The sequence below is a fragment of the Anser cygnoides genome, chromosome 18 (genome assembly GCF_040182565.1).
Source record: "Anser cygnoides isolate HZ-2024a breed goose chromosome 18, Taihu_goose_T2T_genome, whole genome shotgun sequence".
In the NCBI taxonomy this organism is placed as follows: domain Eukaryota; kingdom Metazoa; phylum Chordata; class Aves; order Anseriformes; family Anatidae; genus Anser; species Anser cygnoides.
In genome coordinates, this window is record NC_089890.1 from 2,165,855 (window position 1) to 2,184,492 (window position 18,638).

At 46.0% G+C, this 18,638-nt stretch overlaps 1 protein-coding gene across 5 annotated transcripts in view; it reads left to right on the top strand.

Annotated features, from left to right (window-relative positions):
- Window positions 1-18,638, top strand: part of TYW1B (tRNA-yW synthesizing protein 1 homolog B) — a 106,579-nt gene that overhangs the window by 51,835 nt on the left and 36,106 nt on the right. For 4 of the 5 annotated variants that reach the window (XM_048068012.2, XM_048068013.2, XM_013189315.3 and 1 more), the window contains 2 exons: window positions 1,244-1,421; window positions 5,292-5,427. In XM_048068012.2, coding sequence (XP_047923969.2) covers window positions 1,244-1,421; window positions 5,292-5,427 — 314 coding nt within the window. Of the gene's footprint in view, window positions 1-1,243; window positions 1,422-5,291; window positions 5,428-13,284; window positions 13,893-18,638 lie in introns of those variants that run through there. The other variant, XM_066979393.1, reaches the window with a different exon arrangement.

Consider the following 18,638-nt stretch of genomic DNA (forward strand, 5'->3'; position numbering starts at 1 on the left):
GTAATTACTGTAGTCCAATTGCAAGATACTGAGAGAGAAATTAATTCCCAAAATGACCTAGAGTAGCTTTAGTAAAACAAAAGTTAAGTCCTTTAATCTCTGTGTGTGGTTGAGATGCTCCTTTCTTTTCAAATAAAGTTCTCATTTAGCGCTGTCAAGTTTCTGCAGAGTAACCATTAGTCCTGTCACCTATTCAGGACAGAGCCTGGCTGGTTTAAAATGCACTAAGCTTCACTCTGATCACAAACTAGCTTTTCTACGTGAGGCTGAAGCAATATCCACGAACACCTCTTTTTATCTTGGCTTTGCAGCATAGCATGTAATTTTCTGTACTGCTTGAGCTCCAGCGTCTAGGCAACGGGAGGTGAGCTGAGGACCTGGTTTCAAACTTAAGTCTTTGTTTTTTGAAACAGACCAACCCCCAATCTGAAACCTCAGATATTATTCAAGTACATCAAGGCACGTCAAGGAAATGTGAAGTGACACATTTGGAACAAAAGCTTGTTTGTAGTCAGGTGGCTTCATACGGGGTGCTGAGCACTTAGTCAGATACGGATGGGCAGGAGCAGTGCTCGCATCTCCCCTGCCCTCCTGTGGGTACGGTAAATGGGACTCGGGTCGGCTAAACCTGCAGATGGTATTTTCACGTGGATGCTGCAGTTGAGTTCCTCGCTTTTCCCTCTTTGTTCTGAAATTCCTCTCACTGTTCAAGGCAGTGTCGTGTGTTGAGGTTTCTTTTGAGCACGTCCTCTGTTGCGTTGCATTGCACGTGGTGGCCGATGCTGGTGGTTGTGGATCTGCTCAAAGGAGCCAGGCCCACCTCACTGAGGAGTTTGTTCTCGTGGGGCTGGAACACAGCCTGTGGTTAGCATTGGAGAGAAACAGAACCTGTTTGTTAGTTTTTTAAATGCCAACTTGAACTTGCTCTTGTGCTTGTCTCAGCATTCAGGCAGCATCGCTGAGGTCTTAGCAAGGGAAAGTTTGACTCAAACGTTACTAAGAAGAATTGCTTGCAATAGTTAACTGCGCACACAAAGCCCTGAACTCTGTGTGTCTGGCCATACACTGCTTTCTGGGTTCCTGCAGAGCTGTCTTGGTGGTCTCTGTCTGTGGCTTGGTGTTCTCTCTGGTTCAGGAAGGCTCTAGCTGGTTTTACTTGGTGCCAGGGTATACTTTAGATATGGATGCATGGTTTGGGAGGAGGTTATATGAGACTTACGCCTGTTCTCCGTCTTTTTTGCAGGGGTGTCAGGAGTAAAAGCAGATCGCTTCGAGGAAGCAATGACGGCAAAGCACTGCGCGCTGTCACTGGTGGGAGAGCCCATCATGTACCCGGAGATCAACCGCTTCCTGAAGCTCCTGCACCAGCACAACATCTCCAGCTTCCTCGTTACAAACGCCCAGTTTCCAGATGAGATTAGGTAAGGGCTGGACAAAATAACTCTGTTCTAAGGCATTTCAGTGCTGACCTGTGTTGTAATGCCGTTTTATCATTTGTCCAAGTCAGCTCTGCTCAAGTGCTGACAATAAAAAAGAAAAGCTTACTTGGCACCTGTTCGATTTTAACCGTAATCTCCCTGTGTTTCCTCATCTTTCTCTCTCCCAGCTTGATTTTTTCTTTTTTATATCTCTTAAAGTGTGATCACTTCTTGAAGTGAAGAGAATGTAATATCGTATCTCCTGGAGGTGTGAGGGAAGGAGAGCAGCAAGTGAGCTGCGTCTTGTGCTTGGGGACGCGGATACCTGGCATGAGTGTTTGACAGCTAGAGCAGGAGGCCGAACCCAAATTGTCTGGTTTGTCTGCTTCCCTTGCAGTCTGACCTCTGCTCTGACTCTGCCTTATGAACAGTCGTAACGGCTCAAACCCAAGGTCTGTGCGGGCCAGCCTCTGCAGCAGGACCCAGAGACCAGTGTAAGAGCAGGGGAGAAGCACAGCGATATGTTAACCTCATCTGCAAAAGCAGGAGTGATAGTTACTATCTCCCTCTCAGAGGGACTTGTGCTAAACATTCACACAACAATTCAATGAACTCCAAGAGAGTTTTTACAAATCTGAAGCATTGCTGATTCCGACGTTTTTTAGCAACCAGGCCACGTTTAACAAAAATAAGGAATATAGCAAGGAAACATAGTTAATGCCCTTGCTCTGCGCAGCAGTGTGAGCTGCAAGGTGGCTGGGAACTGATTTGAACACCATCAGCTAGCAATGCTGACAAAGTCCATCCCTGGAGTTAGTTGAGCAAGTTAGTGCAGCTGTATGCGGGGTGGTTTTGGTATGTTGCTCAGCTTATTTCAGTTCAATGCCTTTCCATATTAGTGCTTTCTGAGAGAGCTTCCTTTTTACTTCCTTTTCGTGGTCTGAATATGGCAGCGAGGGGGGAAGGGCATGCAATTTTTGAGTGAGTAATTATACACTACAAAGGCATTCCAAATGATTGAATAATTGTGTAATCAAGTTACTTTAAGTCATGTATTATGTGTCTGATAGACAGAAATTGCTCCTTCCTAAAAATAGCATTTTAAAAGGAGAGCATACTATATTTTGAAGCTGATCTCTTAGGATCTGCTGAATGTTGTTAAAAAGAAACAAAAAAGTGATAAAATGCTAGTCTTGCTGTTGTTAAAAGTTGCAACTGATCTTTGGTTAATCAAAGCAAATGACTCGCATAATACAAGAACTGAAGTATGCACCAAGTTCCCAAGTTCATTTTTCTATCCTCAGAAGAGGGGAGCTATAGTCTAAAAGTTGGTCCTAAAATAGGCAGCATGACCTGTGGCATCCAGCATGCAAACTCAGAGTACGCCTGGGGTGTTCTCTGGCTTTGGGGGGACCCAGTGGTTCTCCAGCGTGGTGCTGCCTGTGCCTTCCTCCTCCTTTTGTGTTTGGGCTGCAGATTTGTCTGCCTCCAGACACTTTTTCATAAACTGAAAGCGATTTTATTGCGTGTGAGCTCCTTGAACAGCTACCTGGCTCTTGTCCTCTTTTCTTGTTTCTGATTATTGCCTGTGAACAAGAACCCTCGCATCTATGTTTGCATTTATGAGCATCAATAATAATGAGCAGATGCTCATTATTGCTCACAAAAATGAGCATTTTCTTATTATATTGTTGTTTCTGGGTTTTTGTATCATTAAGCAGGTTGTGTCGTTTTTCTTGCTTGTAAAACCACCCCACGGCTGGTGGTCTGAAGTCAGTTTATTGCTACACAACTCAGTTGTGATTTCTGCCTGAGTTCATCTTACACATAGTAAATGCCATGCATTTCAGTTTGGTCTCCTGGATGGGATCTCAGCTGTCTTCAGTTGTGGTAGTTTGCAAACTATAACCCAAAATTAAGGAGAAGCTTTCAAAAACCTATCCTAGTAATGTGCAACTAAATTTCCTCTTAATTACGAAATCTGGTTGTGTTCAGGGAAGATCGGTTTGTGCTGTTTCTCCCTGGTGATGGGTGCACCCCTGATTTCCCTTTTACCTTGTCCCCCCTTTGGCGAGAGCGTGCAGGAGGTCATGCTGGTTCCCGGCCATGGCAGAGCTCTGTGGGCAGCTCTGGTTTGCAGCAATTTGGGGCAGAAATCCCTTGCTGGCATCTCTTAAGGAGAGAGAGAGAGAGAGAGAGATTAAGGAGTTACCTAGCTTTCTCCAGTGCTGAGTCTGCTGCCTCTTGCCTGTCCTTAGGATTCAGATCCCTAGAAGAGATGATTTTCTCAGCTCGTGTTTGGAAAAACTGCTTGCTCCATCGTCAGTGGGATCTCCTAATTAGGCAAATGTAGCTTTAAGGAAAGACAAAGTATTTTGGCGATGTTCTTTGTATTTGAATACTTCAGTCCACTCGTGGCTAGAACATTTGGTCATTTCTGCAGCTTGTGGCTTTGGGCTGGCAGTTCAGACAAGCTTAATTGCAAAACAGTTTTTTTAACCGAAAATGTTATATTTGCTCTGGGCTATTTCATTCTTTTGTCTAAATACATACTGAGAAAGTATGTTTAGATAGGTTGAGTGTTCATGTCGAGTAATTGGATTTTCTGGCTGCTAACAGCTCTGCTAGGTCTTGTTCTGGACAGTTCTTGTCATCCTGTCACCTCTGGGGAGGGTGAGGGACTTTGGTGTATTTTTAGGTGGCGTCATTTGGCAGCTGAACAATAGCTTCTAATTTGTTCTCGTCTTCTGAAGGACCAAATCAATCTGGGACTATAGTCTGCTCATTAACAGCCTTCATGCACACGCACAAAAAAAAAAAACAACACTTGCAAAGTGTTGTCCTAAAACTGCTAAGAGCTGGAGTCGCACGGTGCACTGGAGGCTGTCATTTTGTCTCCCCGCGGACAGCGGAGGAATGAACGTGTGTCACACCTGCTACCTTTATCAGTTCTCTCTGTGGCAAGGGAGCTCGCTTTAGTTTGCTCCTTCTTTTTGTCCTTCATTATCCCTTTGCTTAATAGACTTCATCCTTGCTCATTCTCTTTTATACCCTTGGGATTTAGGGAATGGATTAGGCTCTTTGCAGAGCCTCTCGACCTAGGCTCTTTGCAGGGCAGGGGAGGTTTCATCATTTAGAAGTTAACTTGTGTTGGGCTCCGAGATGCTGCATTCACCAGCACTGTGTAACCAGATGCTCTTTATATGAAATAAGAGCCCTGGAAGCGGAAGGAGAACACTTGGGGGGGGGGGGGGGGGGGGGGGCACTTTGTTTTTTTAACAGCTTTGATTTTCCTTCAAAACATTATTTGACAAACGATGCCAGCTGCAAATCAGGTAAGTTCAGCGTGTCCAGCAGTAGAAATTGGCTGAAGTAAGGTTGTATTTTTGTTGAACAGGTTTACTTTTCCGTGGGCCAGGGTGAGTAGCGGGTCAGGGGAAGGGGCTGAGCTTCATGGCTTTTACCCATGTGGGCTGTGGTGTGAAGAGGAGTCAGTTCCTCGCATGAACCCATGGCAGCCTGCACTGGGAAACGTTTTTGAGTGTTTTACAACTACACTGGAGTGAAGCATGTTCCAGCTCAGTGAGGAAAAGATAAGCAAAATGTCCTTTGTATGTGGTGCTCTTACCTTTGGGGTATATTATGTGCTCAAAGAAAATTGTAACATCTTGCTGGTAAGACTGGTCATTTGGCAGTGGTGAAATGCCGAACCTAAGAGTTTCCCTAGGAATACAGCATAGCTCCTCTTGCTACTGGACCAGCAGAGCAGCTTGTTGGGAGGTGCTGTATTTTTATACATGCCTGGGTAAGAACTCCCACCTCCAGTTAACAGAAATGTCTGAAAATAACAATCCCTTTCTTTTTATTACCAAGGAACCTCGAGCCAGTAACGCAGCTGTATGTCAGCGTGGATGCCAGCACCAAAGAGAGCCTGAAGAGAATTGATCGACCCCTCTTCAAGGATTTCTGGCAGAGGTTTCTAGACAGTTTAAAGGCCTTGTCTGAAAAGGTACCTTGTTGAGAATATTTTTTCCTTCCTTCTGCATGTTACCTACTTGGGACAAAAGTGGAGGCTTAAGATACATCCAGAATCCACTCTGCGGTCTGTTTGCAGCATGTTTTGCACATAAGATGTATAATATGTAAAACTCCAGCATGGTTGATCAGTTTTCTATGTGATAAGAAATTCCATAACTAGGAGAGGAGAATGTGTCAAACAGGACAGTAAACTTTGTAAGCTTAAGATAATGAATATAAGATGTGAAGATAAGAGATGAGTTTATAAGATAACGGATTTCATTAATGGAACATGGACACTGATGGCTGCTGAAAAGACTAGAAATTCAGGGAAGCCTAGGAAGAATTGTAAATCCACACAGTACTCAGCACTGATTCTCAAAGGCTCCCTTGAAACTGAAGTACATAAAGGTCGCAATTCGTGTGCTGGAGATTCCTAGCTCTACTTGCCCTCCTTCTACATAGTTCTAAGCACATCTGCTTATGTCTGGAAGATTTAGTCGAAATAGTGTATTTGAGCATAGTTATAAGGGTGTCCCTTTGCGCTGTCAGTATTTTGTGCCTGTCCAAGACAGCTGAATGGTGACCTGAAAACATGGGCTCGTGTCTGCTGCTGTCATCTCAAAATTCAGTCCACTGTGTTAAGTGTTTTTAATAGCGATTAATGAATCACTCTTGGTCTCAGCATCACATGAATTAATAAGAAAAGTGCTTCATGAATGCCTTTCCTCTCTTGTTTACTGACACTGCGCTCTGATGGAAACAAGTACGGCTATTTACTGTTTTGGCAGAAGTTTACACGTTACCTGCTGAGATGAACAGGCAAGAGACTGTTTCATTTGAATCAAATTTACTGCCTTCCGAGATGACAATGTTGGACCATTTTCTGCCAAATATGCTTACGTTAGGAGATCCAGGAGACTCAGTGTAATTGAGTGACACTTTCTTCTGCAAAGGCATGTGGGTAGCTTTATCAAGCTGTTTTTAAGTGCCAGCTGATCTTGTTGAGCAAAATCTCAGGCCGAATACTGAGCTGACTGAAATTGAGTACAAACTTTATCATTAAATACTCTGAGTGGAAGAAGCTGTGGAAATAAGGGGAACTGAAATACTGGAGAAGTCTTTTGGGAAGCTGATTTTTGCTCTCCTGTCTCTCTTGACCCTGGTAGATAGGGTTCATTCATTGCTGTGTGTTGTCAGAAATTTCCTTGCAAAGAACTGAATGTGAAAGTATTGGCAAGTCTGTCCGTGCAGCTAAAAATACCCTGGTCAAGGTGAAGAAGAAGAAAAAGTCAGCTAGCAGGTGCATTTTCTCCTAAAAACAACTGCACTTTGAAGGGTCCTTGAAACGCTGATAACACAAGAGCCAATTAATAGTTGCTCCAATGGGTAATGTACTGTTCTGCCAGCCCCTGCTCAGCTGCACATTGCGTCATCAAACACAGGCAGCAGCAAGGAGTCTCAAGGAAGTTGCTGTTCATAAGTTTTTCATTTAATGTTACATGTGGCTGTGGCACCTAAAAATATCTTGAGCTGCTTCTAGGTGGAAGCAACTGTTTTCCTTCCAAGTGCAGTGCTCGGCGTTCACATGTGATTTTGAGCACCTTTCTTTAGGACTGTGATGAATGAGGGGTGCTGAAAGCTAATGCACCTGCTGATATTCCTGAGAAATACAGCTTCTATTTCAGAGTGGATGGTGAAGTGCTGATGCATTGTGTTGGGAAAGTGATGCTAATATATCTGGAAATAAAATACAAGTCCAATATTTTCACACAGCCTGACAAACCATCCAGGTTTATTCAATTTAGTTCTCCTGAGACTGAGACAAGCTGGCATTGCAGCTGATATGAGTCACTGCTAATAAGAATCACTGATAGGCTTGATCTGGGCGCATTTTTAAAAATAAATAGAAATGGGCAAAGGGAGTTTGGAAGGAAGAAGAAAACCAAAACAACAAAATGGTTGTACCTTGCTGTGCTTGCTGCTGTGTTTGGCAAGTGCTGCTCCTGCTTGCATGATGCCCGCTGGCAGGTAGAGAGCCTGGCCGTCCTGTGGCTGTGTGCGTGGTGCTGCAGGGATGGGCAGTTAAAGACAGGAGTGAATTTAATAATGTGTTGTTCCCAGTGTGCTTTCACAGCATCATGCAGCATGTTAGTGATCAGTTGCTACAGCATTTGCAAGGGAAGTTCAGGAATAATAAAAAAAAAAAAAAAGCTTTTGTGATATTTCTTTCTGCAACAAACAGGAAGAAACCCCGTCCTTGTCCCCTACTGCGTGGTTCAAGTGTTATCCTTTCTAGAGGAATTCTCATTTAGATGATCTTTGTGTTGAGTTTTCTATGCTGAGAAGTGTTTCTTGAGAGGAATTTGTTAAACAGCAGGTGGACTCCCAGATGGCTCCATTTGTTTCTCATCGTGTCTTCCATCCTCCTGATCAAATTGAGAGGAAGAAGAAAGGTGCTGTGTGCAATTCAGAATACGTCCTTTCTGAACATCACGTTTGGGAAGTCTCATAGACTCATCCTCTGACAGCCTTTAGTTCATCAGAACACCTAAGAGGCGACCTGACTTGATGGACCAAGCATTTGGAAGAAGCACTAAGAACGTGAATCCTTCTCTCCTAGGGATGAGAAGTGTGTGTATTCCAGTGGTAGGAATTTCTTCCAGCCATTGCTTTTTCATAATGCAGTATCCAAACGAGAAATGAGGTGCAAATTAATTTCAAATGTCCAGAAGCTCAGGAGGGAAAAAATAGATTTTCCGTACCTCATAATTTTCTTATCAAGCTGATGCTTTTTTTTTTCCAAAAATACCTTTAACCAAACGTATTGCCTGACAGTGAGAACATGGAGTTGACGTTGTGAGCTCTGACACACCAGCAGACCTATGATCCATTTTGCTTTTCTGACTTTGTGCTCTGTTCCCCTCAGTGTTACTCCAACAGATTCTGTAGGTTGAGCAAGACTTGAAAACTGTTATTCTTGCCGATCATAAATCACCGGGTGTTTTCCCAAGCACTAGGGATGCTGACTGAGACAAATGCGAAACGCCCTGTTGCTGGTACATGAAGTGGAGATGCAGTGACCCAGTATTGCAAAAGTTGCTCATAGATTTCTACCCAAGTGCACTGAAAATAACTGGAGAAAAATCGGTGATGGGCATAGCAGCAGGATGTGCCCTGTTTGTGGTTCAGCGTTGCGTTGCACCATCTCTGAGCATTTTTCAATTTCTGTGTGTCTGGGAACACAAGATAACCTTTGAAGCAGGTGCCTGCTACTGCTTGGACACTTGTGGGTTCGAGCACTGGGGGAATGCTCCTTGTTGGTGCTCAGGTGCTCTGGGGAGCGCTCTTCCACCCTTGATGTGGTGTCACCTCTTCTGTCTGTGTCTTCTTGACTTAATCATGATAAATCCTGTCCAGTCGGCTCAGCGCACTGTACCTCAGAACTTGCTGTGCTGCCAGGCACCAAGTAGGCACTGCTGAACTGCTTTAACTTTCAGGGGACAGGTGCCAATGTTCTCTGAAACAGATTGGAGCCATGCACAAAGCAAACGGGGGAAAAAACCCTTCAGGTTAATAGATGTTACGGCACTGCAGGAACTGATGATGAAGCAGAACCTTATCCTTCCTGTCCTTCCAGGAGGGTCACAAAAGCAAAAGAAGTGGTTTATTGGTGCTTTCTGGAGTTCAGTGTCTTTATACATCATACACAACTCTTGCTTTAGATCTTGGGTAAAACCTTGCCTTCATTTTTTCCTTCTTCAGAGGAATTAAGATTTCATAGAGAAACAGGGTCATGGCTCTGTGGGTGAGGTGTACAAAGGTCTCTTCTTTCCTCCCACCAAAAAGGACCAAAAAAATGAAAACTCTTAGCTCTGCTTGTCCCAGGTTGTCACATATTTGACAGGATGTTGGCTTTCAAAGGACTTCGGTGCCTGTGGCTCTGTCCCCATTGCCATAAGGTGATAGAGGTGGTTTGTCCAGAGAAAGGCATGAAATATGAAATGTCTCGTGTTACCATCTTCCAGTTCTGTGTTGGCACATCGCTTACAGGTAGTTCCTTTTACATTTCTCAGCGATGACACCAACTTGCGTATTTAAATGTTTTCAGTCTTGCATCTGTTGCTGTTTCCTTTGGTCTTTTCCAATATGATTCTTTCTTCAAAGTTACCCTTGGCTTCTGTGTGATTACAAACATAGTGTAAATACATTGAGTTGCATCTTAAGCATGTTGTAGTGATCATTCTGTAATATATGACAGTAATGATTTCTTTTATGAGAAGAGCACATTTGATTTGCATGGAGATTATTTATGTGGTTACTGGGGGGAGGGACTGGTTTGTCGAGCCTCGTCTGTTTCTGAGCTAAGTGACTTTTTGAGGAGAATTTAAATGTAAAATTTCTAACAGATGTTAGAATCCGTAATCAATTTTGCCACTATAAATTTAGAAGTATTTGACTCTTCTGCACAGAAAATGCTCTCTACCAGCTGTGTGCTTGTTTTAATAGTTTTGCTAATGAGACTTCTGGTGTAAGCCTTCTGAAATGCAATATGATGCGTTACAAAGGTACGATATTAAGTTATAGTTTCTGAAATACATCATCTCCTTTCAGCTTAGCTTAGAGCAAGCAGCAATCCAAATGAGGCTTCAGCAAGATTCTTGGCATCAGAGGGAGTGAAATCTTATTTCTGCTGTCTGTTCCAGTATCTCTCGGTTCGCTTGCAGGCAAGAAAAGGGGGAAAATGTTCATAAACACACTTCATAATCAAAAACGATCCGATATTCTGAGGCGCTGGTTGTTGCTGTGCCTTAAGAAGACAGGATAGCGAGTCTGGCTGAGAAGCAAGGTGTCTCTGGCCTACCGGGGGAGCCGTCCCAGTCCTTCCCCAGCGCTTTGCCCCCTCTCCGCACCAGTCCCCTCCTTGCTCACCATGGGGGGCTGTGGGCAGCCGGGCTGCGGGGCTGCTGCTGGAGCCACCGGGGGGCTGCAGCCACCTCCTGCCCGCGGGAGGCACCTCCCCGGGAGAAGTGGGAAGGGAGGAGGTGGGCTTTGACCTCTGAAGTGTAAATGGAAGAAACAGAGGGCTCTCCTCCTCCAAGTTCACCCTTCTGTTTGCCTCTTGGCTAGCACACACCATTTGGCTTACCTACTTGTGCTGCTAACGCTTTCATTGGAAGCATTTACTATCCCTACCTTCAATTAAATGCGGTCTGTCTCTTGCCTTGAGCCTCTTCCTAGACACCGTAAGAGACACTGGATTTTTAGAGAACCCGGTTCAACGACCACTAAGGAACGGCTGCTCTGTTCCGCAGGGCTCGGCTTTGGGAGCCAGAGCTCCCGGCTGCCCAGCGGGCCCCATGGGCTCGGGGACGACGTTTTGCTCTTTCGTTCCCTGGTTGTGGAACAGAGCAGTGGTCTTCATCCAAGGGCACCCTGAGAGGAAGAGAGCACGTGTGTGTTTTTGTGGAATCTTAAGAAGGAGAGAGCGAATCTAAAATTCTGCTTGTGGCAACTAGGCGAAAGAAATTTATATCTACAGTTTATTTGAAAGCATGTTTTTATTTAAACCTATAAAGTTAAAGCTACTGGGCCAAATGCCACGGACTGGGATTGTGCAGAGCACTGTATAATATTCCATTCTGCTAAATGCATTAGCTGTTGAATTTCTCTTCTCACTGACCGAGTATCAATGGCTCTAGCATGATGATTCAGATGAGAAGCGTTTATTTGGTTCATTGAATCTGTTCATTTGACATTTCAGGGAAGATGAGTTGACAAAGCATCTGCAAGACTGATCTATTTTCTCATCTCAGAGTGTAAAATTGATGGAAATAAAAAAAAAATAATGGATTTTGTAGGAACGTGGTAGCTGGTGTGCTGGTGCTCCTCAGAATGAGAGGGAACATAGCCACGGACCCCATGCCAGGTGAAAAAAAACAGGGGGTGGATTGCTTTAGAGAGGGTGAGAAACCCTCTCACAAGCTATGGTGGATGGAGTGCTGCAGCTGTGTTCAGGTTACGAAGGCTTGCAGAAGTACTGGAGTGACAGACGGAGTTCCTTTCCCAGGGCAGTTTGGGGCCACGCGTCCCCTGGTGAAGCAGCATCTGGGAAGGCTCTTCCTCCACCTCGGGGTGACACCGGAGCGCTCGGCTCAACCCGCAGTGACGGTGCCGGGGCTGAAACAAAGGAGGGACACTTCGCCTCTTCCTACAGCTCTCTTTTAGGGCAGGATCCTGTGGCAAGTAGGTGGTAGCAGAGCAATCACAAGCGATGGCTGTGATCAGGGAGGTGGTCTGTGACCTCCTGAGCCATGTGCCCTATCCCTCGTTTCCACCGGTGCTGAAAAACCCATCTGGAGCCTTGTTGACTTGCAGGTCGTGTGCTCAAGAGCCAAGTGCTGCACTTTCTCCTTGGACAAAAGTGCTGTTAGATTTGTCAATATAAGAAGTGCAGAAATTATACCACGTGGATTCAGAATCTCCTCTGAAGCTGCTGAATTGCTGTTGTGTCTTTTAAATAATTTTGGGAATTTATTGTCTTGTACATACTTAAATACAGAAAGCTGGTAATTAGTGAAAGGTCAAAGAAAATTGGTAAATCAAAGGTGATTTATTTCTCATTTCTCATGCAGCTAAGGCCTTTGGGATGAGTGAACTTAGTTGAACAGTGCGATAGGTGCAGTTGCTGTACTGAATAGTGTTTTTTTTTGGGGGGGGGGTCTCCCTTTCTTATTATCCCAGAAGAGCACTTGGATCCTTATAAATCTTTGCTGGACGGTCTGGCATTAGATGCACTGTAAATCATCTCTAACTGTTAGTTATAAAAACAGAGTAATGTAGAGAATGTAAGTGGTGATGGAACTGAAGCCCTGGAACTGAAGAGCTGATGATCCCAAGCGCTACTGCAGCTGTTCGCAGACCTGTAAAAATGTGCATCTGCTTCACTGCATTTGGCTCATTCTGGCTTTGTGTGTTGAAATTGTTCCTCTGTCTTGAGGAGCCTTATTTCCCTGTAGGGCTCTTCTGAAGAGTCCAGCTTTCTGTGAAAATGCAAAGATCTGAAGGCATTTCATAAAGACTAGGTCTCAGTTTTAGAAAGCTTTAATTTGATATGGATGCCCCATCCCTGGAAATGGTGAAGGCCAGGCTGGATGGGGCTTTGGGCAACCTGGTGCGGTAGAAGGTGTCCCTGCCCATGGCAGGGGGGTGGAACTAGATGGTCTGTAAGGTCCCTTCCAACCCAAACCACTCCATGGTTTGATGTTGGAGCTTCAGGTAACGTTAAACCATGTACCCCTGAGGGCAGGTGCCTCCAGTGGGGGTGAAAGTTACATTCAGAGACACTGACTTTAACCCTTTTTTGTGATTTTTAAAAACTAACATCATTATGAAATACGTATATCAGACTAACGGATACCTTTGAAGCATGCGAGGTTTGGGTAAGCTGTTTTTCTGTTCTCTGTGGTAAAGAATACATAGCATGGCATCTTCATCCAGAGTTTGCTGGGCCGTGTTCCTACCAAAGGCTCTGGCTGTGCCAGGCAGTTACTCAAGGAGAAAGCTGCCATTTTTGTTTAAGCTCCCAGGGAGGTGGACACGTTGCAGTTGTGAAAGGTGGGTAAATTAACAGCTGAATGTGTGGCTTGGTGAAACTAGGTGAGGAGATGGTGCTAATCAGTGGCAATGCACGGTGCCTCGTGCCTGAGGTTTGCATTCAGGCAGGTTTGTGAAGCCAGGTGTTCCCCCTCTGCCCTGCAGGAATGGGACGTGTATTTGGCCCATGATTTGCTGTGGCTTTCGCTTGCTCCTATAATTTAAGGTGTTTGTTCTTTCCTTCTCCACCCAGCTGCTGTCAACTGAGCAAATCCCTGATTCTTTTCCAACTACTACATTTTCATGCATTGCTTGCGGTTGTACATGCAGAGTGAACTTGGAGATCTGATGTAGCAGTACTGCACTTCTAGTGAGCCGCGAACATCAGGATGCTGCATGGCAGCGAATGAGAGCTCTCGTGTTCTGCATGATGCTTCAGGAGCATCCCACCTGGCAGCTTTCGGAGACACCCAGTTACTTCATGCCCATGACTCCATGCTTGAGAGCACATCAAGCGCACCAGTGGGGCTGAGAAGAGACGAACCTTGCTCTTGCCCACAGCTGTCTTCCTCAGAGATGGTGCATGTGAGGATGTTTACCCTAGCAGCTATAAGCAGCCCGAATCAGGGGCGCAGTCTGACGGTCATCACATCCTCGGACATGTGAGAGCTTGCAGTGTTTTTGTCACGCCAAGACAGGAGAAGTGGCGTCCTGCAGTGGATGGCGGGATGTATCTTCATGCAGCTGCAAAAGGACTGGAGTGCCGCACAGAAAAGCAGCAGCAGCTTCTTTGCAAGCAGAAGTGCTGCTTGCTTTGCTCGCTGCCAGCCTCTGCTGTGCGCGCCGTGGTGCTGACTTGCTGGGGGCTGCGAGACCCGGGCAGCCGGGGGGTCAGCTTGCTCAGTGGGTGGGAATAGATAGGGCAGGGACCGAAGAGTTCAGGTACCGCCGTGCTCTGCAGTGGTGATATTCTACAAACAGTGTATCTGTAGGGAGTAATCCTGTAAATCAGTGGGAACTGAGAGGAGTCCAGCTCCTCAAGCCTAAAGCTCACAGGCTGACTGTTCAAAGCTCAGAGCCAGATACAAAGCCTGCAGGAGCCGATAAAAGGCTCCTGGCACTGCACCTGAGTACTCAGGTAAGTGCCAGTGAGATGTGCTGGGATGGGGGTTGCTGGCAGCCCCTGTTCTGCAGCAGCATTGATCTCCCCACGTGCATTGCAGAGCGTCGTCCAGGTGCAGCGAGGGGCTGCTTTCACAAACCTGCACGTGCAGAATGTCGTTCCTTGGGTGCTCAGGTGGGGCACGTCCTTTGGACACGTCACCTCCTGGCACAACTCACTCCGTCCTAGCGCCATGCAGGAGTGCTCTCAGTCCCCAGCTCCTGCTGGAGCTTGACTACCCAATAGGATGGGCTTTAAACTTTAAAATGTTTAAAGTCTGTTTACATTTGCATGGTTTTTGGTACTTCAGATGATAAACTCCTGAGTTAGGGCTTTACAAGAGCAGTAGTCTTGCAAGGACTGCTTCACCAGGAAGGAATTTTATTTCAGACTCTTCGCTTGTATTGTTCTATGTTAAATGAAATGGGCAGGATTTTCAGCAAATTATGCTGGGGCTTTCATTTCTATTTTTAGATGATTTGGACAAAACCCAGAAGAAAAATATTATTCTTTGCTTCGCAAACTGCGAGAGTGATTTTTAATGAGGTAATTATGTTTTTATGGCAGATTAATCTCTACTTTCATCACTTTACTCTTGAAGTTGCATGGCTGGTTTGTTGTTTTGTGAGATAGCAAGTGTTGGTTTATTGTCTTAAGCACAATAGCCCTTCTCCGGCCTTGGCTAAGCCTGTGTTCACTGTGCCAGCGTGCCGTGCTGTCATTCAAGCAGGCATCACATCTGCGTCGCTGCCTGCTGCCTGAGTTATACCCGTGGCAGTGCTGATCTTTTGTCAAATCATGAATTCTCTTTCTGCCTCCCAGACACGATGTCTCCATTTTTCCATTATTCTGCAGTTGCTGACTTAAAGCATTGTTATTACAGGATTAGTTAAAATGCAGTTTCTTCTTCTTTCCTGTATCCCCCGTTGCTGAGCAAAAGCACTGATTTTGAGGAATATTCCGTTAGAGCCCTGCAAAATTTCAGTGGGATGTTGTTTTCCTGGCTGAGATTTCCAACTAAAGAGGTCCGTAATGAAGCATCCAAGTCTTTGGCTGTATGTATAAATAACTGCTGGGATGGCTTAAAAATACCGAGCACCTGGCAGCTGACATGGGGGAGATGGGGTTCTTCTGTTGGATCCAAAGAAATTCTGGTGAATGTTCAGTTTTATTCTTTGGCCAGAAGCATTTGGCTAAAGTTGGACTCTTTTTAAACTGCTCTTACCCCTCACGTTCTTTGTGCAGATCAGTGCCATTCAAGTTTTTTCTTTAAGTTCCCCTGTCTGTGTGTTATGATATTTTGCACGTTGCTGTGCCAGGCAAACTTTCCTCCTTGCCTGTAGTTGCTTTCAATGTTGTCTTCTTCTTGACTCCCTTATGCTGCCAGGGTTACAGCTGTGCATTGAAGGGAGACCTTTGAAGGGGTGCCCTCTGGGACTGCCGCAGGAGGAGCACCAGCAGGAGCAGGAGGAGCAGCAGGAACAGCAGCAGCCTGCCAGCACCTGTGGCCAGGCAGCCGAGCCTGCAGCATCAGATCTGGGCACCCGAGGGAAGTGGCAGTGTGGAGCTGTAGCCAGGACGTGTGCCCTCTTTTGGGGGGCATAAAATGAAAGGAGGCCATGGGGTGTCCTGGGGGTCATTTCAGCCTTTCCCCATCACAGACTGGGTCCGAATGTCTCTCTTCCCCACGTGAACAGACCAAGCATCTACCCCATCCACTAAGAGAGTGTGGAGGTGCCAGCTCGAGTTGAGCAGGGCACTTTTAAGGTCAGCCCGGAGCAGGTCGGTGGTTCCTTGGGTTCCGCACCTCTTTGGTGCCCGGGTCGCTGTGCAGAAGGGCAGGAGGTGAGGGGCCGAGCAGCTCAGATGCTGGCCAGGCTCCTGTGCTTGTCTGCGCTTCGTGCTGTGCGAGGAGCAGCAGCCGGTGCTGGGCCCGGCTCCTGTCACCCCTGCTGCGGCGGCAGCTGCTGCCACGACCCGCGGGGCTGCCGCCGCGTTAATTGGAAGCTGCCCGTGCAGAAAGGTCCCGATCTCGCCTATATTTGGGAGCTCTCCCAGCAGCGTCCCCTGTCAAGCTTCTGGCTGAAGTCCTTTCAAAGTCAGCAGGGCCTGGGCACAAAGTTGGAGCATCGCTGAGCGTTTCGTCCCAGGGAAAGGCTGTTACGGGCTCTTTCGGTACCGCCTGCGTGTGTTTTCAGCACAGGCTTCAGCCTGGCTTTGGTTGCAACAACGCTTTTGTGGAGGGCTTGGTGTGAGCCCTACCCAGACTTGTGCTAATGCTTTTTCTGTCTGTTCAGTGTTAAACATACTCTTTCCCTGAGGAAATGAAATATTGCAGGCTGTGTGGTCTGTTTAACAGCAAGCTTGAAGTGTTTTTTTGCTGATGATTTGATATCGTCTGTTCTGATGCTGTTTTATTTTAAATTGTACTGCATTGGAGTTTTTTTCTTTCCCTGGGTATGAATTTTACATGGTAATTCCTTCAAGTTCCTCTAGATATAACAAAAAGCAGTAATTAATCAGGAGAGTATTGTTCTTGGTGACTTACAGGAGCAGGTATATTAAAAGCAAGTCTGTGGAAAATGGATAAGCAGCAGTTATGGTTCTGATCTACTTAAAATATGTTCAGGCTTCGGAACAGAGATGTTACCGCACTTTGGCTTGTTTCTGGAGATATTTAACTAAAATGGGTAAATTATTACTGAAGTATGAAGCAATAAAGTAGATGATAAGCAATAGGCAAGTACAGGAATAATGATTATGGAAAGGGGAACATGGCTTAAGAAGCTGATTTAGGAAGGTAGAAGAATGAAATCTGATTTTTCGCCCTCATCTCCAGTCTGGATTGTTTATACTTGTGCTCAGTGCCTCAGCAGGACTGTGTGCAGGCGGAGGGGCGTTCCTGGCTTAACAGCCTGGCTTAGGAATTAGCGCTTGTCTCACTTCAGGACCTTCTTTTGATTTCCAGGAAGAATTTCAAAGCTGTTCAATAAAAGCTGTTTTTTACAAAATGAGAACAGTTACATTGACTGATTTGACTTTAAAAACATTGAAAAAGGTGCAAAACGGAAGTCCAACTTTCATATTCTTGTAATTATTGTTCACGGTAGCTTTTTTCGGTTTTTATTTTCAAAACTCTAGAAACGTAAGAAACCTTGTGTGTTTTCTACGTAGCACTTGAGAGCAGCTGAGTTTTCATTCTGAGCTGCTGGGTTGTAAAATCTCAGGCAAGCAGACCAGGCGCTTCGGTGCTGATCCCCAGGTAGATGCTGGCATTGAGCGCTCTCCCTTTTCGAGCAGTAAAATCAAAGTTCTGAGCTTCGCTCTGGTTTTACAGCAGAGTAGCTAATGCGTTAATTATCCCATGGTAAAATGCACTTTTTTTAGCAGTGAAGACAAAGCCTCAACTTGCTTTAAACCGGTTTATTAATAGCAAATGCTTGAACAATGTATGTTTTTAGTAGATACCTACGCAGCATAACCTATTCAGTTTTCTCACTTTAATGACGGTATTAGCCTGAAGAAAGGAAGCCAAGAACTTTTGTGCTTTGTGCTGAGTTAATCTTTGAAGGGAAAAAACCTCCTCTGCTGCGCAGATCCGCCTGGCAGAAGGCTCTCAGGTGCTTGCAATGTGACTTTTAGGAGGACGCCTGTCGTGCCAGCGCTCGGGGCTGGGTGCCTGGTGATGGATGAGCCCGAATGAAGGGATGAGCCCTTTATTTAAGGGGAGGGTCCTGGTTGCCAAAAGAATAGATTAATCTGCTGTCCTTTCAAGGGCACCCAGTCTGTTCCTGCTGATGCTCTCCGGGAGCGAGGTGGGGGCCGCAGCCCCTCTGTGGGGCCGGGGAGCCTCCGGCTCCGCAGCGCCGGGCTCGGGAGAGGCAGAGGCGATCCCGAAGGCTCTCTGAACCTGCAGTGCTTTCAGAAAAGCTGGCTCCAGGCTGAACGGGAAGGGTTTGGAAAGCTGTGAAATCTGGGGCGTGTTGGCATTTGAGACTTCCTTTTGCTGCGTTTTGGATCTTTCATCCTTCGTGGGGTTTTATGCATAAAGATGCGTGCTACTGAATGTGGTGAATAGATGCTTGGCTGCAGGGATATATTTTTTTTTTCTGATCACATCCCTGTGACAAGTCATTTCCAAGTGTGAAAATTGCTTTGATATCTTCATTCAGGACTTGCTCGCCCGGTGAGGTGTTGTGTAACCCGGACAAGGGCCTCGAATCGAGTGCTTGGAGGGGCTGGGGCTGCCTTCGTGGGGCTGCTGCGTGCAGAGGGCAGGGCAGGAGCACCGGCGCTGCTCCGGGCTGTGAGGTCGTGCGTGCCTTCAGCTTTTGGGCTGTTGTCTGTCCTGGTCCGAGCTGCTCCTTGCCAGCTGGGAGGCTCTGAAAATGCGTTATGAAGTCAGTTTGCAAGTTGAGCCTTTCACTGAAGGGAATAAGAAATAT